The sequence below is a fragment of the Myotis myotis genome, unplaced genomic scaffold (assembly GCF_014108235.1).
Source record: "Myotis myotis isolate mMyoMyo1 unplaced genomic scaffold, mMyoMyo1.p scaffold_m19_p_1, whole genome shotgun sequence".
In the NCBI taxonomy this organism is placed as follows: domain Eukaryota; kingdom Metazoa; phylum Chordata; class Mammalia; order Chiroptera; family Vespertilionidae; genus Myotis; species Myotis myotis.
In genome coordinates, this window is record NW_023416313.1 from 7,189,135 (window position 1) to 7,213,065 (window position 23,931).

At 44.0% G+C, this 23,931-nt stretch overlaps 1 protein-coding gene across 15 annotated transcripts in view; it reads left to right on the forward strand.

Moving 5' to 3' along the window:
- The first annotated feature begins 1,412 nt into the window (after positions 1-1,412).
- The window catches only part of CPEB2 (cytoplasmic polyadenylation element binding protein 2), a 65,993-nt gene continuing 43,474 nt past the window's right edge, over positions 1,413-23,931 (forward strand). For 2 of the 15 annotated variants that reach the window (XM_036329086.1, XM_036329089.1), the window contains exons 1-3: positions 1,417-3,292; positions 5,846-6,136; positions 16,763-16,853. In XM_036329086.1, coding sequence (XP_036184979.1) covers positions 1,634-3,292; positions 5,846-6,136; positions 16,763-16,853 — 2,041 coding nt within the window. In that variant the 5' untranslated portion in view covers positions 1,417-1,633. Of the gene's footprint in view, positions 3,293-5,845; positions 6,137-6,916; positions 7,007-15,423; positions 15,539-16,762; positions 16,854-23,931 lie in introns of those variants that run through there. The other 13 variants (XM_036329085.1, XM_036329083.1, XM_036329084.1 and 10 more) reach the window with 13 other exon arrangements.

Sequence of the window (23,931 nt, forward strand, 5' to 3'; positions counted from 1 at the left end):
TTCACTTCTCTAAGTGCTCAGAAAATGTTAAAATTGCCAAACAGGAACACACACACACACACAATTTATTTTATGAAGTATGGATCACTTTGCTATTGTTTATGTAGACACTCATGATTTTTTTCTGTATGTAAAGTTTTTCTTTATGACAGGACATATACAAGATTCGTTCCTCTTCTATTACTTCCAACCAGAGCCCTACCGTGGAAGGCTCTGCCCCTTCCATTCTGCAAGCCTCAACAAGTCTGTTGCTGAGTCAGAGCCTCCTTTCCCCCTGATGTGAGAAGTCCTTCTCCCTGGAATTCATAAAGCTTCGGAAATGTTTAGAGCTTCCCTAGAGGGAAGGGTGGGGATGGCAGACTGCATGTGGCAGGGAGGAGTCCCACACACAGCAGTCCCCACCATAGCACATTAAGCGCGTTTATGAAAGAGGAGGACTTGGAGCCGGCCCAGGGTTACCATGGAGCTGGTCTAGGAACCCATTATATGCATATGTGTGTGTAAAACCCCGCAGGGAGCCGTGTTAGGTCCCAGGACTTTGTTCCTCATTACCGGAGTGAAAATGCTCCGTATACCGCGGGAGCCGCGGGTTTACCCTTGCAGAAAACACCTCCACGTGGCTGTAGGAAGGTCGGTGACAGCACGGAACCCAGCCTGGGAAGGCACTTTCTAGGACAACCAGGAGGGCGCCAGGTCGGGGCCACACAGGTGCAGGCTAACCAGCTGGCCATCTGCAAGGAAGGCAGAGCCCGCACCAGCGAGCTGGCCAAAGACCCCAGGACTGAGCCAGGCCGGCGGGAGGGGTCGGGGTCCCAGCTCCTCCGGGACTAGGGACCGCACCCAGCCGGACTCCCCGGCCTCAGTTTCCCCTGCCGGCCAGCCCCACCCAAGGAAGGCCCAGTCCCAGTCCCAGTCCCAGTCGCAGGGAAGTCCTGGTCCCAGAGGCCGGGCCCCACGTGACCGAGAGTGGGGAGGAGGGGGACACGAAGGAGGCGGGGCCGGGAGCGCGACTGGACGGGAGCGCGTTCCACCCAGAGCTGGAGGGGCCGTTGCCTCGCACTCCTGTACGCAGCCCGCGCGTGCTCATCCTCTTCCTCCTCCTCCTCCGCGCGCGCCCGGGCTCGGAATCCAGCCGGCCGCCCGCCGCCCCAACCGGCCATGCCTTCGCCCAGGGCTGGGGAGGGGAGCAGGGGGGACGCGCCGCTCGTCCTCGCGCTCCCCGCCCCCCGCGCGCGCCGCCAGCCGAGCGCGCATATTAATGAGGGGCGGGGCATCCGGGGGCGGGGCCGCGGGCGGGGCGGGGCCACGGGGCGCGGCGGCCTCGCGCCAGCGCGTGCTGGGACGCACCGCGGGGGGCGGGGCGATTGTGAGGTGGCGCTGACGCACGTTCCGGGGTTCTTAAGCGGCGAGGGCGGCGGAGGCGGCGGCGCCCGAGCCGGTCTCGGGAGGTGGCGGTGGCCGCCGAGAGGGGTGGCGGGGCCGAAGTGGGTGCCCCAGCCTCAGTCACGGTGTCCCCCCCCCTCCCTCCCTGACTCCCCCTCCTTCCACTACGGCCGCGCCGCCCCAGACCCGGCGGCTACTTCGGCGGGCAGCGGACGGGGCGCGTCTCCTCCCGTTGCCGCCGGCCTGATAAATGAGGGACTTCGGGTTCGGGGTGCTGCAGATCGCCCCGCTCCGAGGCAGCAGCCCCGCGTCCCTCTTCGGCGGCGGGACGTACCGTCCTTACGCCGCGGGGCCTTCCGCGGCCGCCGCCCCGCCGCCCTCCGCCACGCCCTTCGGCCCGCTCTCGCCGCCGCCGTTGCCTGTCACCGGGTTCTCGGAGGCCGCCTCCCCCTTCCCCGCGCCCCTCGGCGGCGGCCGCGCGGGCAGCTCGGCCGCCGCTTCCTCTTCCTCCCAGCTCCCGGCGCACCCGCAGGCCATGCAGGATGAGCTGCTGCTGGGGCTGACACCGCAGCCGGCGCGGCCGCTCTCGGGGGCGGCGGCCGCGGAGAAACTCCCCAACCACCACCCCGGCGGCGGCACGAACGCGGGTGTGACCCACCTCCTCCCCTCCCAGGACTTCAAACCGAGTCTGCACCTCCCCGCCTCCTCCTCCGCCTCCTCCTGCTGTGGCTGCCGCACCTCCTCCCCGCAGGACTTCAGTAAGCGGCAGCAGCAGCAGCTGAGCAGCCAGAAGAGGAAAGAGTTCAGCCCTCCCCGCCTTCCCCACCCTCCGGACTCGCAGCCGCCGCCGCCGCCGCTCCACTGCCCCGGCCGGTTCAGCCCGCCGCCGCCGCTCCACTGCCCCGGCCGGTTCAGCCCGCCGCCGCCGCCCGGCCCGCCCCTCCAGCCGGCGCCGCTCGCCCAGCGCCCGCAGCCGTTCAGCCTCCCGCACCCGCCGCACCTCCCGCCGCAGGACTTCGCCCCGCGGCAGCGCCCGGCGGACCTGCCCTCGCTCCCGCAGCTCCAGCCCTCGCCGCCCGCAGCCCCGCGGCGCCGCCACGGAGGCGCGGGCAGCCCTCGCAGGACCCCGGCCGCGGGCGAGGGCAGCGCTGCCGCCGAGCCCTCCAATGCGGGCTTGGCCCCCTCGACGCCGCCCGTGAACCCTGCGCCGGGCTCCATGGAGTCGCCCAACCACCCTCTGCTCAACAGCCCCGGCAGCCTCCTGCCCGGCGGGGCGCTGGGCGCGGGCGCCTTCAGCAGCCTGCAGAGTCCGGACCTTCCGCACCCGGGCGGCGGCGGGGGAGGGGGACCCCCCGGAGGCGGAGGGGGGGGCGGCTCCGCGTCGCCGCCGCCGCTGCCCGGCTTCGGCACCCCCTGGTCCGTGCAAACCGCGTCGCCGCCGCCCCAGCCCCAGCCGCCGCCGCCGCCGCCCCAGCCGCAGCCGCCGCCGCCCCAGCAGCCGCCGCCGCCGCCGCCGCCGCAGCCCGGCTCGTCCAGTGCCACCCCGGGGGGCGGCGGCGGCGGCGGCGGCTCGCTCAGCGCCATGCCGCCGCCCAGCCCCGATGCGGAGAACGGCTTCTACCCCGGGCTGCCGTCGTCCATGAACCCGCCCTTCTTCCCCAGCTTCTCGCCCGTGTCCCCGCACGGCTGCGCGGGGCTCAGCGTGCCGGCCGGCGGCGGGGGCGGCGGCTTCGGCGGCCCCTTCTCGGCGGCCGCGGTGCCCCCGCCGCCCGCCCTGAACGTCCCCCAGCAGCCGCCCCCGCCCGCCGCGCCGCAGCCCAGCCGCCGGTCGCCCGTCAGCCCGCAGCTGCAGCAGCAGCACCCGGCGGCCGCCTTCCTGCAGCAGCGCAACTCCTACAACCACCACCAGGTACGGGGGCCGGGCACGCGGGCGGGGACCCGGGGACGTGGACGGGCTGCCTGAGCGAGGGACGGGGCGGCCGCGGGGGCGGGCGGGTGCGGGACGCGGGACGGCTCGGCGGGCGGATCGCGCTGGGAGCCGGCGGGTGCCCCTCCAACGCCGGGAGCCCGGGTGGGGGCCGGCGGCTCTCGTGCCCCTCGCTGCCGCCCACCGGCGACCCCGACCCGCGGACGCCCGGGGCCGGTAGGGCGCTGTCGGGTTCCCGGGGCCGGCGAGTGGCAGCGGGGACCGGCCGGGGGCGCGGGCGGCGGGAGCGAACTTGGGCAGGGAGGACGCGGTTCCTGGGGACGGTGCGTGTCGGGTCTGTTTCGTTCTGAACCGGCCAGCGTGGGGGCTTCGCCGAGGAGGCGGGGGCGACCGGCTCCCGCAGCCTCCGCGCCGTCGGGCGACTCCTTAACGGGCAGCCCGGCCGGGTGCCCCCGGTGCTGGACTCGGTCGCGCCTGGGGACCGGGTGAGGGTTTTAACTCCAAACTGAATCCGAGTCCCGCATCGGAGCGCTGCCTGGAGAGGGGGGGGCCCGGGACGGCTCCGCGGACCCAGCCGCTCGCCCCGGGTGAAGGGCGTTTCTATTTCCAGTGGGTCCTGTAATTATGAACTCACCCGCGGGTTGGTCGTTCATCCGGGGCTTTCTCGACCGCGTTCGGGTTTGTCCCCGGGACAGGGTCCGAGCGCCCACGGGCCGGCGAGCGGAGCCCGAGCCTCGGTTCGGTGCATCTTGGAGACGGTCAGCCTTTGCTGCGGGGACCCCGCCGCCCCAGGCCCGTTCCTGATGGAGGGACCTTAACCAGGGCTTTCTGACGCCTCTCACTTTTCCCTTTGACCCAAGTGCCCAGCGAGGAGCCGGTGTAAAGGGTGAAAACCCGTCTGAATTTAACAAAGTGACAGTTAACAGTCTATTTAAATGAACCCGAGGAACAGTTAACAGCTTTTTGTTGAATCGAAGGTTTCTCCCTGAGAAAGGAGAATATGGTCTATGAAGATTGAAAATGGGGAATTTTGAAATAATGCTCCACTTTTTTCATGATTTGCATAATTTTTAACTGGAAACTTGCCACAGAAAATTGTAGGGTTTTGTGGGGTTTTTTTTAAAATTTATTTCCTGAAGACATGATGTAGATTGTAGAACATTGGAAGACCATATGCCATGATCCATATTTAGCTCTAAGCTCGTGTGAGTGTGTTTGTGTGTGTGTGTGTGTGTGTGTGTGTGTGTGTTGTTGTTGTTTTTGTTTTTGTTTTTTTTGTGGAAAGGTGGGTCTGGCAGTCCGGTGTGAGGGGTGGCACTGCTGTCACATGGAATTTAGGTCACTGGAAGGGAACTTGGAGCATGTATCCGTGACAAGCCGTTTCTCCACGGCTGTTTTTGAACTGTGTGGAGGGTGAAACTGTTGTCGTATATATTCGTCATTATATTCCCATTCAAATTGATTTTTAAAATAGGTACTATGTATCAGGTTAGGTTTCTTTGTCTTGTAAAAAACAGGTTTATTTTAAGGGTGCTGTATTTATTGTCTTACAGTAGCGCCAGGGTTCATACTTGCTTTGGCTACAAGTTAGCACAAAATTGTTAGTGTATAAGTTTATTGACCATATGATTGCTAGCAATGAAAACATTTTAAAAACCTACAGTTAATAGGCTTTTGGTGGGTTTTCCATTCATTGATGACATAGCATTCTAGTTTGGAATACAGTTTACTTTTTAAAAATGAAGTTAGTGGAGACTTGTGTTATTAGGATCCTTACCCGAATCGTTAAATAGCTGTTTATTTTTGTATATCTCAGTGGATCCACCTATGGGCGACATCAGATAATTGCTTAACAGTTCATGGATAATTAAGGGAAAAGAAACAAAAACATTTTAAAAGAAGCTACACTCAATCTGGAATAAAAGATCTTAAAAGTACAGTAAACAGTACAGAAAAGGACATACTTCCTACTTTGTCCCTATCCCAAAAGGCCTTTGTTAATTTGTACAACAGAATAATACCAAACCTTATTACTCACTTTTGTAGCGATGCAACTTGTTGTGGAAAACCAAAGTCTAAATATTTCACCCATATGGTTGATATATTTTGATTAATAAAGATCATGCTTTTAGTTGTGTGCCTAGTGGAATGTGGTTGCTTTAAGAACATAATGTAGGGTATATTTTTAAGGATCTTCAGAGTTAATTTTAATTTAAATGTAGATCTTATGTACAGTATATGGTTCTCTCTGAAGGGAAAAAAAAGTTACCACATGCTTCCATTTTAGTCATTGTCATTAAATATCTGCTTGTTCAGTATAATTTATAGTAGGCAAGAGGATGAAAACTGCCTCACATTAAGCTAATATTATATTATAGCACGATCTCAAGCCTATTACTTTTTGTTATCTAGCTAAGGATATATTCTGTGTATTCTATATTCTATTTTTTTAAAATCTTAGCTGAGGTCTAAAATTTGAATTTCGATGATAAGCTCTTTAAATGCCTGTAATTTAAAGAGATATGTTTTTCTCAGCCTCTTCTGAAACAGTCTCCTTGGAGCAACCATCAGAGCAGTGGCTGGGGCACCGGAAGTATGTCCTGGGGAGCCATGCATGGCAGAGATCATCGTAGAACTGGAAACATGGGGATTCCAGGAACTATGAATCAGATATCTCCACTGAAAAAACCGTTCTCTGGTAATGTCATAGCACCACCGAAATTTACTCGTTCTACTCCATCACTGACGCCAAAATCTTGGATTGAAGATAATGTGTTCAGAACAGACAACAATAGTAATACACTCTTACCCTTGCAGGTAAGAATGGTATGTAAATGGCTTATTTCTAATGTTAATCTTTCAGGATTGGAAACTGAGTGGTGGTAGCAGTAGTATGGTAAAATTAATGGATTCAAAACGAGAAAGTTCTCATTTTTAAGCATATGTAATTTCATTATCAAAGGATAAAATATCTACATGAAGAAAATTGACACTATAAAAAAATCTGTAAGCACACAATAGTAAATAAGCTTCAAAAAATGTAGAAAAACCTGCTGCACTTCTTAAATACATATTGAAGCTTTTAATTAGCGACTTCTTAAGAATGCCTTAATTTATTAATCTTTAATGGGCCACCAAAATGAGTTTTTCCTACAATATAGCTGAACTAAAATGTTCGTAATTATGCATAGATTTGGCTATGATCAGCTGTAGTGTATTAGAATATACTCAGTACAGCTATGATTGTGGCAAAATAATATGGCTTTTTACATAGAATTAAATTTTGTCTTCACTGGTTCAATGACTTTTTTTTTCTAAATGTGGCCTAATAGTTATGATGATTGACAGTTTTTCAGGCCTTTTAGTATTTTGCTGATATTGCAGGTTAATGAAACTCTCTTATGGCTATTTAAAATGAGGTGGTTGGTTTTTTTTTTTAAAATGAGGTTGTTTTTTTGGTGGTTTTGTTTTCCTGAAACCTTTAGAAAAAGGAATAAAGGTAGAATTTTGGTTTTTGTTTTATTTTCTTTCTTTTTTCTTTTTGATGTGGTTGGGTATGGGAAAGAGAACTGCATATTTCTGATGAAAACTTCTATGCTGTTGAAGGTGAGATCTAGTTTGCAGTTGCCAGCTTGGGGCTCAGATTCACTCCAAGATAGTTGGTGCACTGCAGCCGGAACATCCAGAATAGACCAGGTAGGCTGCACAGTGTATATTTTTCAGGACTTTGGCTAGGATTTTAGTAGTATTTATATAATGAGGAGGATTTGTTACTTACTTTCAGTATCTATTTAAGCATATGTCAGAGAGCTTTAAAGCAATTTATTTTTAAAGGGTCACTTGACTTAAACTATTTAATATAAAATGCTTCATTTTTATATTTAAATGTAATTCATAATCACTTAATATTTCCAAAACATAACAAATTACTTTTTGAAAAAAGGAATTATACACCCAAGAGCACCTGGCTTTAAACATCAGTCAAATGGAACAGATATTTTATCTCCTTTCAGAATTATTTGCAATTAGATACAAAATCTTGTTTTTACTCAGTCTCCAACTTTACAATTTCATCAGTGTTTTACATAATTTTTAGTAACATTTTTCATAAACCCTACTATGTTCGTCTTGATAAACTTTCTTAAAAAGCCCTATCTTAGTTTAGCTTTTTCAACTTGGTAAAAAACTTTGATACAATATTTTTTTTCTAAATTTTGTTACTGCTCTTATATATTATCTTCTTCCAAATAATCGGTTACTCTAGGAAAAACCGTGAGCCAGAAAACTGGGAGGCAATCTTAATCAAATTACTGTCAAGCCCTTATACAAAAGGTTATCTCTCTTCCTGCAGACTAAATTTGAATGCATACTGGGCACTGGGTGATGAGAATTATTACAGGATACATAGAAAACTCAGTCCTATGTATGGGGGTTCTTTTCTACAGAACCCAAGTTTGAGCAGAGTTGACATTATAGAGCTATTATCCTTAGCTAAAGCTCTTCCTTAGTTAATTTATCAATATGGGATTATTTTATAAGTAAGAACTGTGTAAACAGATTAATAATATGTGTTTATCTAGCATTCTAACCTGGAGGGTTAACAGTAACTTTAATAATCAAGCATTAGCACTTGTTTTAGACAAGTTCTACCTATTTATCAAAGTAGTCCTGCCAGGATCTTCACTTAGAAATAAGTAGCTGTCTCATGTAATATGTAACTTATTGTCTTGTTAATGTAAGTTAGCTACCCATCTATTTCTACTGTCCTTTTCACCTTGGTTCCTTTAGGCCATATCAGTGTCATTTTTATGATAGGATTTTTATTGAATATATAAATGCCTAGGAAATGGTGTGTTAGAAGAGGAAAATAATGATAATTATTTTGAAGGTGGCAAGATACACATTTTTAGTGCAGAAGAGACAAAAAATATTCCAAGATAATAGGATACACATAAGAGAGGGATATGTCTCTCCAGAGAAGGAAGAGAAATTAGCTGCTATATAAAGGGTCTATGGGTTGGTGGGGGGACCATATGTTGAGAAAATAGGTTATTGAGATGGTGTCAGTTGTTGGAATGCTAGAGAGCAGAGGTGGTAAGGAAAGGCAAGTTTGCAAATTGGACTCTGCAGAGGTGCCCCTGGGGCTGCCCCAGTGCAAGGGCCTCTAACCCTTCAACGTAGAACACAATCAAAGCCACTCTGCTCTTACCTATTTTATAACCTAGGGTTTTAGGTAAATTCATTTTGGTAATTCAAGATTTTTTGTTGTAAATTGCTGAGATATTGGCATTCCCTAGGGACTCTTGACGAAGAGGTGTGATGTTATAGTTGAAACAGCAATGAAACAAAGAGATAGTGAGAAATGAACTAAACTAGAAGGAGGTTTGAAACCTGAGTCATCTTCCTCTGCCTTTCACAGTCTTCATGACATTATACCGCAGTTTATGGGCCTTCACCTATTTGGGTCATTATTATGAGAGGACCTTGAAGTAGGTCATGTAAGACCTTTTTAGTTCTTGCACATCCTCTGGTCTCTTTTGGCCGTTTCTTTTTCTCCCTCCTCCCTGGACCCTGCTACCCATCCCTCCCCCTCATTTTTAGAATCCAAGGGCCTTGGTTTACTGGGGTTGAAGGCATGGGTATTGGTCCCAAGCCACAGGCGTGTAGTGTGTAACTTTCCAACGTTGTTGTCACCTTTTAGTACCCCGAGGGTACTTACACAAAATCTGTTCTGTGTTTCTACCGTAAAAGGTTGAGGTATTTGAAGTTGAGATTCTTAAAAATATAGCAGCGGCTACGAACTACAATTGGAACATTAAACTGTGGTGTAGTTCCTCACTATTTGGCAAAGTTAAAATTATAGAAAATACTTAGGTAATGAAATATCTGGAGAGATTATTTTCATCTCTCATCTTTTTGCATCATCTACAACATTTCAATACTAAAATTTTAGTTAAAAATACATTATTTTAAAACATTTAAGTTTTTATTTCCTTTAGTATCAAATTGATTAGGCCTAAAAAATACTAAATTCTAGAATTGAAGTCTTAATTGTTATTACTTCAGGCCTTACCTATAATTGAATTCAGTAAATGGAAAAGAAATAGTTTTATAGGTTGATTTTATTTCAGATGTATGTAAAATTTTTTGGGTTGGTATGACCTTATTTTAAATAATCAATTTTTATGGAAAAGGTTCAAATTAAAAACTTTTAAAAAACAAATATGAATTCTTCTGCATATTTCTGACTTTAAAATGAATATTATATATTTCTGTTAAAATGTTATGGCTTAGAATTACTTTTCTTTAAAACTCTGTTACCTAGTTACCCTTGCAAGAAATCATATTCAAAAGTGTGAATTCTAAATTACCTTAATATTTCCTTTATTTTTTTTCTTTTTTGATTAAGGTATTACATATGTTTCCTTATCCCGCCTATTACTCCCCCACTCATGCCCTTACCCCCCTGGTGTCTGTGTCCATTGGTTGTGCTTATATGCATGCATACAAGTCCTTTGGTTGATCTCTCCCCCTTACCCCTCACCTCCCCTACCTTCCCTCTGAGGTTTGATGGTCTGATTGATGCTTCTCTATCTCTGGATCTGTTTTTGTTTATCAGTTTATGTTGTTCATTATATTCCACAAATGAGTGAGATCATGTGATATCTATCTTTCTCTGACTGGCTTATTTCACTTAGCATAATGCTCTCCAGTTCCATCCATGCTGTTGCAAATGGTAAGAATTCCTTCTTTTTTACAGCAGCGTCGTATTCCATTGTGTAGATGTACCACAGTTTTCTAATCCACTCATCTGCTGATGGGCACTTAGGCTGTTTCAAAATCTTAGCTATGGTAAATTATGCTGCTATGAACATAGGGATGCATATATCCTTTCTGATTGGTGTTTCTAGTTTCTTGGGATATATTCCTAGAAGTGGGATCACTGGGTCAAATGGCAGTTCCATTTTTAACTTTTTGAGGAAACTCCATACTGTTCTCCACAGTGGCTGCACCAGTCTGCATTCCCACCAGCAGTGCAGGAGGGTTTCTTCCCCCCCCACCCCCCCATCCTTGCCAGCACATGTCATTTGTTGATTTGTTGATGATAGCCAGTCTGACAGGTGTGAGATGGTACTGCATTGTCATTTTGATTTGTATCTCTTGGATGATTAGTGACTTTGAGCATGTTTTCATATGTCCCTTGGCCTTCCTTATGTCCTCTTTTGAAAAGTATGTATTTAGGTCCATTGCCCATTTTTTTGATTGGGTTATCTTTCTTTTGTTAAGTTGTATGAGTTTAAATTTCCTTTAGATATTAAGGTTGCAATATGTTTATTCATTAACAATTGAATATTTTAAATCAAAGAGTAAATATACTAGTAGCTGAGGTTATTACAAGTTTTTATATGGCCCATCAGTTCTCTGTAAACAAAACAACATCAGGCCTTTAAAACTGTAATATAGCCCATGAAGCCTATAAGATGTGTGTTGCCATGTCCTCTATCTGAGCAATTATCAATATATTCATCTCTAGATTTTTGTTCTTATGGAAGTTCTCCCTGCAGCTTTTGAGCATGTCACATGAACCACCTTGAGTAATTGAAGGTATTTTTTACCAAGCTTTAAAATTTAGCTTATAATGATAATGTGGGCATCTCTTTCAGAAAAATGTATTCTTTAGAGTCTTTATTCACATTACACACACAAAAAATGTACTGTATTCGACCAAGTCCAATTTTTTATTTAATAAAGGATTTCTTAAATTGTGGTGGTTAAACTAGATGAGCTTTAGGGACATTGGTATTTACCAAACCTTACACCTATTGAAAATGAAAGAGAACGGGCTCTCTTACACATAGAATATAGGTAAATGGATACTTTTTTTTTATGTGTTCTATCCTGTGTCCAGTTCTTTAATTATACTTGATATATTCTTTTTTAAAAATATATATTTTTATTGATTTCAGAGAGTAAGGGAGAGGGGAGATAGAAACATCAATGATGGGAGAGAATCATTGATTGGCTGCCTCCTGCACACCCCCTCCTGGAGATCGAGCCTGCAACCCAGGCATGTGCCCTTGACCGGAATTGAACCTAGGACCCTTCAGTCCGCAGGCCAATGCTCTATCCACTGAGCCAAACCAGCCAGAGCAACTTGATAATATTCTTACACCAATATTTTCTATTGCCTCTCCATTTTCTTTAACCCTTTTAGGTACTAGAATAGCTTTGGCCATTTGGAGTCTTTAAAAAAAAAATTAGAATCACTGTTACAGCATTCTTATTATCAGAATAATAGAGAGTTTGAGAAATGAATGTCCGTTATGTATGTGGTAGTGTAATAATATTCTTGACCATTGAAACGTGGAAGTCCTGTGGGATGAAGAGACGGGGTATCTGTTTGGAACAACTACAGAATATGAGAGTGCTGGGTTGTGTAGTAAGGCAAAGCGGCAGAGCATAAACTACTAATACCATGCAATAACAGTGTGTGATGAGGAGTGGATAATCAGTATTAAAATTGAGGAAAATATTAACACAACTTTGCTATTTTATTTTAAAACTGGAGAACTAAGCTAAAAAATAGAGTTTTTAAAAGCTGAGTTTTCTACTTGGGCGGAAGAACACATGCTCAAGCATCTGGTATATCTTTAAAAATGAGGATATAGGGTTTTTCTATAACCCATTCTCTTTTTCTTTGGAAGCATACTTCATTGTCAAGAGGGAAAGGTTCTACTTGACCACTTCCTTAACTTGAAATAGCACAGGGTTTTGAATATGTCAAAGCAAAACTGTGACATGCCATAAAAGTTCCCTTTCAGTTGGAATTCCTCTTGTACTAGTCCTATATAATAAGAGAGGAATATGCTAATTAGCCATTACCCCTGAGGAGTAAGGACCAAGTGCATCAGGACCAGATCATGGATCAGCAGGAGGGTGGGCCAGCAAGGTACAAGCAGCTGTGGAGATCTATAGGAGGGGGCAGGGCAGCAAGCTATGAGGGGAGGTGGGAAGGGGGGAGGGGGGCAGGAGGACTTACAGGGGGGTGGGGCAGTGGGCGGAGAGCTACAGGAGTAGTGACCTACTGGCACACAGATTGCGCAGGGCAACTAGTTGTAATATCATTGACTTTCTTCGTTCTTTTTCAGTGTTAATAATCTTTTTCTCAGGCCATCCTTTTAAGATTGTAGATACGTTGTGTTTTTTAGTTTTTTTTAGGATTTTATTGTCACTCCTCTAAGTCTTTGTGACAAATGTGTCTTGGTTTACAAAAAACAATAAAATATTAGAATATAAAATACTATTGGTTTTTCCCACCAATGCATTCTAATTTTTGCCTGTTGTGGGATTCTGTAATCTCAGTAGTAAGGCAGAGCGGCAGAGCATAAACTACTAATTTTCTGAAAGCCCAGTTAGTTGATTCTTGACCATATAGTTTTCATATTTAAAATAGATTGGAGTAAACTTTCCTCATAGAGATTCCTACTTAAGTTAAATATCTTGGCCATTTTCAATTAGTCATGTAGTAATAAATGTTAGTTACATTGTTATGATTTTCTAGTTATGCTAATCAGCATTGACATATTCATGGTTACTTTAAAATGGTTTCAGGATTGCAACTTAGTTTTTGTTTTTTAAATATATTTTATTGATTTTTTTTACAGAGAGGAAGGGAGAAATAGAGGAATAGAGAGTTAGAAATATCGATGAGAGAGAAACATTGATTCAGCTGCTTCCTGTACACTCTCTACTGGGGATGTGCCCGCAACCAAGGTACATGCTCTTGACCGGAATCGAACCTGGGACCCTTGAGTCTGCAGGCTGACGCTCTATCCACTGAGCCAAACCGGTCAGGGCGCAATTTAGTTTTTTAAACCAATGGCAGTTTGTGTAATCACAAATTTTTCTTATATTTGTAGTTTATTAAGGATGCATAATGTTTGTTTTATAATCAGACTTGTTTCTGCCTTTTGTTTTTTTCAGAAGTCATATTTTGATTCCCTCATTCTATTTAATAAAATTGTCTGTACTTTTTTGAACATGTAAATCTAAATAACATGGGGTGTCATGAGCTCTTTGCCTGCTCAGGGCTATTTTGTGTTTGGTGTTTTAAAAATCATGTGGGAAGCAGCTGATGAGTAACAAAAGTAAACTAAGCTAATTAAGCTAATCCTTTTTAAATAGTTTTGCCAGGTTTTTTTTTGTTTGTTTGTTTTTTCTAAAGTAGGACTTTGTTTTGTGATGAAAGACTTGTCTGGGAAGGAAAATAAGAGACCTTGTAAGTAGGCATCTCACTATTTCAGTTGGATATATAAGCATTAAAGCTAAAGCTATTAATAATACATATCAACATTTTTGCATAATACTCATCAGAGTTGATTGTATAGTGGACACTGATACTTATGAATAGCTTGCCTATATCTTTCCCCTTCAGACCCTAAATATTGCACATGCCACTGACAGTGTATATAGAATTATTTCACCCTAGCCAGTTTGGCTCAGTGGATAGAGTGTTGGCCTGCGGACTGAAGGGTCCCAGGTTCGATTTCAGTCAAGGGCATATGCCCAGGTTGCAGGCTCCATCCCCAGTAGCGGTGTGCAGGAGGCAGCCAATCAATGATTCCCTCTCATCATTGATGTTTCTACCTCTCTCTCCCTCTACCTTCCTCTCTGAAATTAATAACAAAAATATTAAAAATATTTAGAATTATCTCATAAATTTTACTGTGCTCTAAAGCAAGAGAGGATCACAGTCCTTGAAATGGAGTTAGAAGGTGGCCACAAAAAAAGGTTGTGTGGGAAATACCATTTTAGGTGGTGTTAATAGTCACCATTAAGTTCATAGGTTGACTAAAGATGAGACATAGTCTGATTCTGTTAAAAAAAAATCACCCTGAGAAGATAGCCCTGAACTATATAATATTTTATTTGTGAGAATTTAAGGTAAAAAGAATATAAAGAATTTATAATGTATTGTATCTTAGAACCTATATGATATAGCATACCTTCTGAGGTTTTTTTCACTTATATAAAGCTTTTATCATGACAGTTTATATTTTTAAATCTATTTTAAATACATCTGAAAACTTTGAATATATTAGCATATAATCTTCCTTTGTGTGGTCAGAAATTCAAGTTGACAGGCCACATTAAAATCTGATGCTTGTCTCAGTTTAGTTAATTAACATTTGAGTACCTCTTCTGGGGAGGATTCTGAGAGGCTTTATATTTAGTTTTATGCTATTTCCATATCAAAATTCAGTCTTTGTCCTCACAGACCTCACCTTAAACAATTTTACTAAGTTTTTATGGTAGAGAAAAAGTGGTATTCAACAAACATTTGAGAGCTAGCTGTATTCCATAATTAAAAGGTCTCTCTCCCTGATTAACTTTGAAGTTAGTGGGAAAGGTAGGACAATTTTTAGTTGTGAACAAAGTATAGTGGAAGCATAGAAAATGAAAATATTTGCATAGATTACTAAAATTATATTTGCTGAAGGGCTGTGCTCTTCTCTGTTCCAGTTTTATTTATTACTAGAGGCCCAGTGCACGGATTCGTGCACCAGTGGGGTCCCTCAACCTGGCCTGTGCCCTCTCAAAATCCAGGACCCCTTGGGGGATGTTGGATAGTTGGTTTCGGCCCAATCCCCACAGGCCCAATCTAGACAGGAGGGAGCCTGATCCTGTGCATTGAGTGCATGTCCCATGGTGGTCATTGCACGTCATAGCGACCGGTTGACTGGTCATTCAGTCACTTAGGCTTTTTATATATATAGATATATAGATGGTCTTGCTTTTCTGTTACTTTTATTATTTTAAAAGATGATTTTAGGCATCATCTTGTCTGACATGGTTATTTTCTTTTCTAGAAGGTGGAACGGAGCCTGAAGAGATTTATTTAGTAATTTAAGATCAAGAAGCTCAATGCTTCTTAAAGTATGGTTACTAGGTCTACAGCCTCAGTATCACCAGGGGCCACTCCCAGCCTATTGAATCACACTCTGTAGATGGGTCCCAGGAGTCAATCCAGATGATTCTGAAGCATGCTCAAGTTTGAGAACTGCTGTAACAGTCCAGTAATTCTCCGTGCCTCTCTCGCCAATCAAGGCCACTGTTTAGTGAACTCCTCTTACTGATGGGTGTGTTCTACCTGAGGAATCCAACTAAAAATAAGGGGTTAAATTATAGTTCATCACTAATAAAGTTGGAATAAGAGCCTCTGTTTTAGTAAGTAACCTTTTCATCATTAGTGTTACTTTTAAGTTCCTTGACAGCAATTTGTTTAATCTGCAATACTGATTCCAGTCCTCTAGCTTTATAAAGCTCACAACCCTAATTTAAATGTCAAGGTCGAGTAAATAAATCAACATATTCTCAGGAAAGCTTCTTATGTTTTTCTTCAGCTTTCTAAAAGACTGGTTCTGAATCTTCTGGATTGTAGACCCCTTTGGAAAACCAATGAAACACATAAACCTTTCTTCAGAAAAAGGGTGTGTACATGCACATACAGATATGCCATGTTCCTTCCTGAAGCTCATGGACCCAGATTTAAGAGTCAAAAATCGCCTCCCCTGCCTCTCCTACATATTCATATGCTTGCACAAGCTCATGTACACACACACACACACACACAAATGGGTGGAGGTTAGAGATGATATATTTTGGTAAAAATCTCCCGGGTGATTTGGGGGGCCTGGGCAGAGCCTGCTGTGGTAGTTCCCTGTATATGTTTGTTCAAGTACATTGATTTTATAGTGGCAAAATACTTTATACATTAATGAACATTAAAGAATCTACTAGGCAATTTGAGGGGATTTAACATTCAGCAAATGACTTCTAATGACACAAAAGACTTTGTTCTTAGATTTGATGAGGTAGGAAATGTGTTTTTGTTTTGATACTGGTATTTCATGCTTTTGATTTTTAGTGTATAATATGTTTATGCATTCATTACTGTGAAATTCTGACTAAGTCAAATAATGTACAATGTTTGATAGATGTTTAAAGTATGGTGCAATTGAATTAAATCCTTTCCCCCAACATTTTTTTTCAAGTGCTAGTCTTCCTAGATATATGAGAAAAGTATAGAAGTTAAATAATAGCTAAAAATGCTCTCTGTGTGTATCACATTTCAATCATCTTTATAAGCTGAGAATGATAGCAATAGAAATTATTTTACTGTGTTGAATTAATACTGCCAATGAAATAAGATTGCTTTTGGTATGTGATTTTGCAGATAAACATATTAAATATATTGTTCTTTTATACAAGAAATATTGTAGTTTATAAGATCCTTAGTTACTGATATTTTCTTGGGATGCAGACTCATTAGTAATAGTATATCAATCAGATGTCCTATTTTATGTAAGAAGATTAAGATAGTATAGTTATCAATATTTTGGAAAAAATTGCATAGATTATATTGAGTCTTTTTTTTTTCTTCTCTTCTAGGATCGAAGTAGAATGTATGACAGTTTGAATATGCACTCTTTGGAAAATTCGCTTATTGATATTATGAGAGCAGAGCATGATCCTCTGAAGGGTAGGTGACTTGAAAAAATTCTATACATCTACCAATTTGTCTGATTATTTTACCATTTTTATATGAAAGAAGTTTAGAGCTCGAGCAGCACTAAGTAGCACCTGTGCCGCCTATAACATTCTGTGATAACTATTAATAAGAAACTTGTTTTGGTGAAATGTCATACCTTTTTTTTTAAAGCTTATTTTAATTTATGCTGATTTATATAGAGAGAAATATAAACCCACCTCTCTGGGCTTGTTTTTTTAAGACAAAGCTACCATTTAGAGATACTCTGAAGTTCACCAGAAGATAAAGAATGGATCTAAAAGTGTATAGTATAGCCCTGGCCGGTGTGGCTGTTCGTTGAGTGTTGTCCCATGTACCTAAAGGTCACAGTGGGTTCAATTCCTGCTTAGGGCACATGCTCAGGCTGTAGGTTCAGCAACCAATTGATTTTTCTCTCACATTGATGTTTCCCCCTTCCCTCCCTCCCTCCCTCCTCCTCCCTCCCTCCCTCCCTCTTTCCCTCTCTCCCTCACTCTCTACTCCCTCCCCCTTCCTCTAAAATCAATAAAAACATCTAAACTAATAAAAGGGTAATGTGCTACTTACAGCAGACATCTTTTGGACATCCTTCCGGACAAACCCACAGTGGCTGGGAGGGCCCAGGCTCAGGCCGGCAGTGGCAGCAGCAGTGGAGTAATGGGGGAGGCGCCTTCCCCTGATCTGCCAGGTCGCCTCCCACAGAGGGAGGCCAGACTGTGGCTTAGGCTGGGGGCAGAGGCAGATGCAGTTAGGGTCGATCAGGCCAGCAGGGAGGCAGGGTAGGAGCGATCAGGCTGTTAGGGGAGCAAGTTAGAGTCGATCAGGCTGGCAGGGGCAAGTTAGGGTGATCAGGTTGACAGGGGGGCAAGTTAGGGTCAATCAGGCCAGCAGGGGGGCAAGGTAGGAGCGATCAGGCTGGCAGGGGAGCAAGTTAGGGTCGATCAGGCCAGTAGGGGGGCAAGGTAGGGGCAATCAGTCTGACAGGCAGAGGCAGTTAGGGGCGATCAGCCAAGCAGAGGGGTTAGGGGTGATCAGGTAGGCAGGCAGGTAAGCGGTTAGGAGCCAGCGGTCCCGGATTGCGAGAGGGATGTCTGTCTGCCGGTTCAGGCCTGATCCCACAGGGATTAAACCGGCAGTGGGACATCCCCCAAGGGGTCCCTGATTGGAGAGGGTGCAGGCCGGGCTGAGGGACCCCTGCCTCTGTGCATGAATATCATGTACCAGGACTCTAGCATTTAAATAAAATAAACAAAAGTGTATAGTATAGTCACTTTTCTAGAATTCTATAAAAACCAGACACATTTTTTTTTTAATTTCTTAAGAGTACTTTCATTCACAATCTGCAGTGATTCCAACCTAGAATTTTCCTAGGTTTACTTCCTTATTTTTCTTCTTCTTCATATCATAGGATTTTGAAAGGGGATATTTACAGTAGCTTCTCTGAGGTATAGAACAGATTTTCAAAAAGTTGGTGCAGATGAGGGAAAATAATCAGCCTTATTGTTAACTAGCTGTATCTGAAGAATTTCATTAACACTTTTTTCATTTGTCTTTAATAAATTAATTTACATTTCTTTATAAATAGATCTCATTGCTTTTCATATTATTGGTGAAAACTAGCAAACTGTGAGATTGAGTGATGAGAAATATTAGTTATCTATTACTGCACAATAAAGCATCTATCCCAAAACTTAGCAGCTAAAACAACAAGCATTTATTACTTTATGTGGTTTCTGTGACTCAGGAATTCAGGAGCAGCTTCACTGGTTGGTTTGCCTCAGGATCGCTCATTGAATCAAAACCATGAGTTACTTTGCAAGCTTTTCATGTTTTTAGTTCTATAAAGCCAAGTAAGAATTCCCTTACAAATTTTAACCTTAAAACTCTAGACTTCAGTGTTGGCAGCAAGGGTGGGCAGCCGGGGGGAGGGGCGGGCAGGCGGGGGGAAGGAGGGGGAGCACGCTCAGGACTGACTTGACAATACTAGATATCTAAACATTTTTGTTTTGTTTCTGGATTTTGCTTGTAAAGGGGTTTCTGGTTTTTCTACTTTCTTTAGTAGTAAGGAGCTTGAGAAGCTCAAGGAATCATTAGTGATTGTGGACAACATGTGGCAATGGTAATTCTCCTCTTAAATAAATGGAGACAATTATACTTTGTTCTGAGTGGATATTTTCTTTGCTTTAACCAAAATTTAGCATAATTTTTTAAATCTTTGTACAGTATTGGGTGTCTTGTTATTTTTCACTGTTATGTTGACAGTTCCAGTAGCATTTGTTTTGGATCTACTGTTTAATAATAGAATCCAGTAACTTCTGATTATGAAGAATTTCTATTCCCTTGACTATCTAGAAAGAAAACTCTTGGAAATTAATACAATATAAAGCCAACATTAATTATTACCAAAGGATAATGAAACGTTTTTTATTGTTGTTTCCCTGTCTTATTTAAAAAGGCCTTTTGAAGATGTTCGGAGAAAACATTCTCTGCTGCACTATTAATTATCTCAGACTTTCTTGTTCTCTAGTCTGTGTTATGATGAAAGTGGAGGGAAACCTAGAAAGACTGAAAAAGCAAATGGAAGCAGTGCAAGGCTAAGTTGAATTTAATAAATAAAAAATCTCAAGTAGCCCTGACCAGTTTGGCTCAGTGGCTAGAGCATCGGCCTGTGGACTGAAGAGTCCCAGGTTTGATTCCGGTCAAGGGGTATGTACCTTGGTTGCGGGCACATCCCCAGTAAGGCGTGTGCAGGAGGCAGCTGATGGATGTTTCTCTCTCATGGATGTTTCTAACTATATCCCTCTCCCTTCCTCTCTGTAAAAAATCAATAAAATATATTTTTAAAAAATCTCAAGTAAATTCAAAATTCTTTTGTTAGAAAAATTATCTCTGACCATGTAAATGGTCAAAACATGCTCACCACTACCTTTAGCAATCAAATCTGTTTTTAATTGGAGTATTTTATGTTCCACATTTATTATGAAAGGGAATAAAAAGACAAAAAATTTTGAGAAACCTTCTGTACATAGAATAGAGAAGTAAGACTAGCACTTCTGTAAATTGCCATCATATACCTAATAAACAATTTTGATACCCAAGTGCTGGCACTTGAAATTTTTTCTTGCTTTTCTCACCAGAATAGGTATACTCTACTAGCTCCTGGTATCATATTATACTAGAGGCCTAGCGCATGAAACTCATACCCAGGTCAGGTCCCTAGGCCTGGCCTGCAGTCAGGGCCGATCTTCCCCTGTTGCCGGCAGCTGGCCCTGTACCCCCGTTGCCTCCGCTGCCGGTCGCCCTCTGTGTGGGGGCAACTGGCAGGGCGATTGGGGCCCCGGCGCTGCCCGCATCTGCTGCCACCCACCCCACCCCTGGATCCCTGTTCCCCATTGGGCTATCGGAGCCTGCCGGTGGCGGGGAGGGACATAGAGGTTGGCTGGCAGGCTGGGGGCAGCTCCTGCGTTGAGCATCTGCCCCCTGGTGGTCAGTGCATGTCATAGCCCACTGGTCATTCTGCTATGTGGTCAATTTGCATATTACCTTTTATATAAATGGACCTTGAGGGCTTATTTGGAGGTTCTAGCAGGGGAGCGCAGCTACTCGTATACCCTTGACCGAAGACCGGTCCTCTCCTCGGGAGGTCATCCTCTTCGACCGAGCGCGCAGCTTCGGGAGGGACGCACATGGATCGGTGAGGGAGGAGGGGGACACCCGCCTAGCCAGCCAGATCAGCTGAATCAACCCTGGCGATCAATGGGGTGACAGATGTCGCAGCCAGATCGCCCTCACATCCTACCTTTTATATAGATAGATAGATAGATATCTTCCTCCCTGCACTCTGATCATTTCGTGGGTGTTGTTTTTTTTTTTTTTGTGGGGTGCAGGGGAGGCTTGACTTCAATAAAATCTGCTAAGGCAAGGTTGTGACAAATCCAGTTCCTGGATTTGATTTGTTTTCCCTTTTTCCCCACCCCTGATCTTTAGGGCAGCACTTCACCTCTGCCCCATTTCTTATATCTCATCTGCTCCTCCCTTTCAGAAATTTCTGTCTTCTGTTTGACACAGGCAGTTCTTTTTTCCAGAAAATAGAATGAGTCTTACTTTATCCTTTAAAAGGGTTTTCAAGTAACCAGACAGTTACTTTGTTTCCCTTATGGGATCTAATAAAAAAGGAGAAGGGAGTTATAGGTTAAAAAATTTCAATGAATTTCTTGTTTCCCTTTATATTAATGGTGAACGTTTTCTTGAAAAATGTCTTTGTGCTTGAGTGATGAGTTATCTACTACTTTTGTGCTTGAGTGATATTAGTTATCTACTGCTGCATAACAAATTATCCCTAAATTTAGCAGCTTAAAACAAGAATAAGCACTTATCTCACAATTTTTTTGGGTTAGAATTCAGGAGCAGTTTAGCTGGTCAGTTCTGGCTGAGGATCTCATGAGGTAGCAGTCAAGATGCTGGCTGAGGCTGCAGTCATCTGACGGGTTGACTGGGGCAGGAGGATCCTTTTCCAGGATCACTCACTCATGGCTGTTGGCAAGAGAGCTCAGTTCATCACCACAAGGACCTCCGACTGGACTGCTGAGTGTTCTCACAGTGTAGTTGCTTGATTCCCCCAGAGAGAATGGTGAATCTCAAGGGGAATGCCCCAGTGTCTTCCATGACCTAGTTTTAGAAGTCTCACACCATCATCCAGGATATCCTACTAGTCCTGCTCAACTGGGGAAAGGTCTGCTGCTCAGGAGAGGTGAAGACAAGGAAGTAGGGGCCACTGGAGGCCATCATGGATGCTGGCTTCCATAGAGGTGGCAGAAACTGGAAAGTTGTATTCACTTCTTTTCTAAAGGAAAAGGCATAAACTACTCAAGGTAAGAGTTAGTGTCGTTAGAAAGAATAGCAATCAAGCAGATCTCTGGAATCCAAAGAACTTAAGTGGCAGATTATTGGTCTGGCTAAAAACTGATTGTACTGACAGAGGGACCCTCCCATCCCTACTTAAGCCCAAAATGCTTTACTGCAGCTTATTTCTATTTTCCCCCTTCCAGTGTTTATCACTGGTCAGTAGGGAACTTCCATTGTTTAATGTTAATATTTTTATAGTTTAGCATATCAGATGGGTAAGGTGTTATTTGCATTATCACAGTAGCATGACCCCTAATTTAAACATATCTTGTAGGGGCTCTATGGATGTGAAGTGATGGCAACCACTAAGTGTGCCTGCTTTTGTGCCAGGCAGTGTCCAAGACTCTGGCTATATATGTTATGTGAAACAGACATGAACTTTGTTCTTGTGGACTGTATAGCCTATTGGGGAAAGAGAAACCTTATAGTTATGTGTATAATATGCATATATATATATATATGCATATGTATATGTATATATAATATCCTATATAATAAAGGGCTAATATGCAAATCTACTGAACAGCAGAACGACCACCAGGGGGTCAGACACTTGACGCAGGAGCTGCCCCCTGGTGGTCAGTGCACTCCCACAGTGGGAGCATCGCTCAGCCAGAAGCCAGGCTCAAGGCTGGTGAGCACAGCAGCTGTGGCGGGAGCCTCTCCTGCCTCCACAGCAGCTCTAAGGATGTCTGACTGCGGGGAGCGGGCCTAAGCCATCAATCAGACATCCCCTGAGGGCTCCCAGACTGCGAGAGGGTGCAGACTGGGCTGAGGAATCATCTCCCTGAGTGCACGAGTCTTGTGCACCGGCCCTCTAGTATAAACGTAATATGCTAACATAATATAACATATAGATGTAATATGTAGTTACATATATATAGTTATACAGAGTGTCAGGAATACTATGGAGTAAGATTATAAGGTGCTTAGGGAGATAATAAATGGAGAGAAGAGGGTACCTAATTTAGATGTGAAGTAAAGGAATCTGAGACCTGAAGCCCTAAGCAGTACAAAGGTGAAAAATATTGAGGGAAAGCGCCAACGAGATGAAGGGACCAGAAGTATGGAGGAGCTTGTCACTTGAGGAACTGAAAGCGGACTAGTCCTGGCATAGCTCCCTTAGGGGAGCCTGATGTGATGGGGTGCAACGCTGCCCAGCCTGCCCTGCGGAGTGTGTGCTGTGTTGGGCTCCAGATTGTGAACACGAACACACTGCTTTGTGTTTTCCTTAGTATGAGTGGCACTGAACAACTGTTTATTCTGCAGGCGTTTCTTACCATTAACATCCCATTTTCTGATAACTGTTTGTGTTCTTGGCAAACATTTTCCTTTTCAAAGAAATAAATATGGATTCTTTTAATGGCCAAAGTAAATCATGCTTTGCCAAGTACACTTTTGTGACTTTACAGTTTTGTTTTGCATACCTATATTAAATAATATGGGACCTTTTATGTATGTGTGGGTCAGTTCACTCTACTTTAAACAAAAGAACAAGACAGTGATTATTGTTAAGCGTTCTTCTCTTCCTGCCCTCAGCAATTTGTAAAAAGGTCTTACTGTGTAAGCATTTTTGCCAAAAATTGCTTACCCCTTGCTCAAAGTATAAGGGCAAACAAAATATTTAATTTTAGCTCTTAAGAGTTGACTGAACATTATAGGATGAAATGCATTTTATATAACAGTTCTTGGGAGGATCTGTCTTGGCAAGTCACAATGCCATTACCAGTGTTCCCTGAACAATTAAAAGGAATTCAGGAAAAAATAATTTAGAGCATGATTTTATGCCAACAAATGTTCAGAAGCGGATGCTTTTAAAACTTTTTATTGACTGTGTGGTTTTTTTTGTATCTAGCTTCATTCTTATTACTTCACTGTTCAACACCTATTTCCAAGGCTCCTGAAGTAAGAATGCCTGCGTAATTTTGACAAAAATAACCCTTGAGAAAACAAGGAATACTTCTCTGAGCTACTAAATTGTTGTGATAATACCAAATAGTTTTGCCTCTTTCTTTATACTTTTCTTTTTCCTCTGATTCCCTTCACCTGAACTTACCATTTTGAATCACAAAATAACTTGTATGAATTTCTGAAAGTCTCTGTGAGAGAACTTACATTTTAGACTTGTGAACTTTTGAGTTGGACA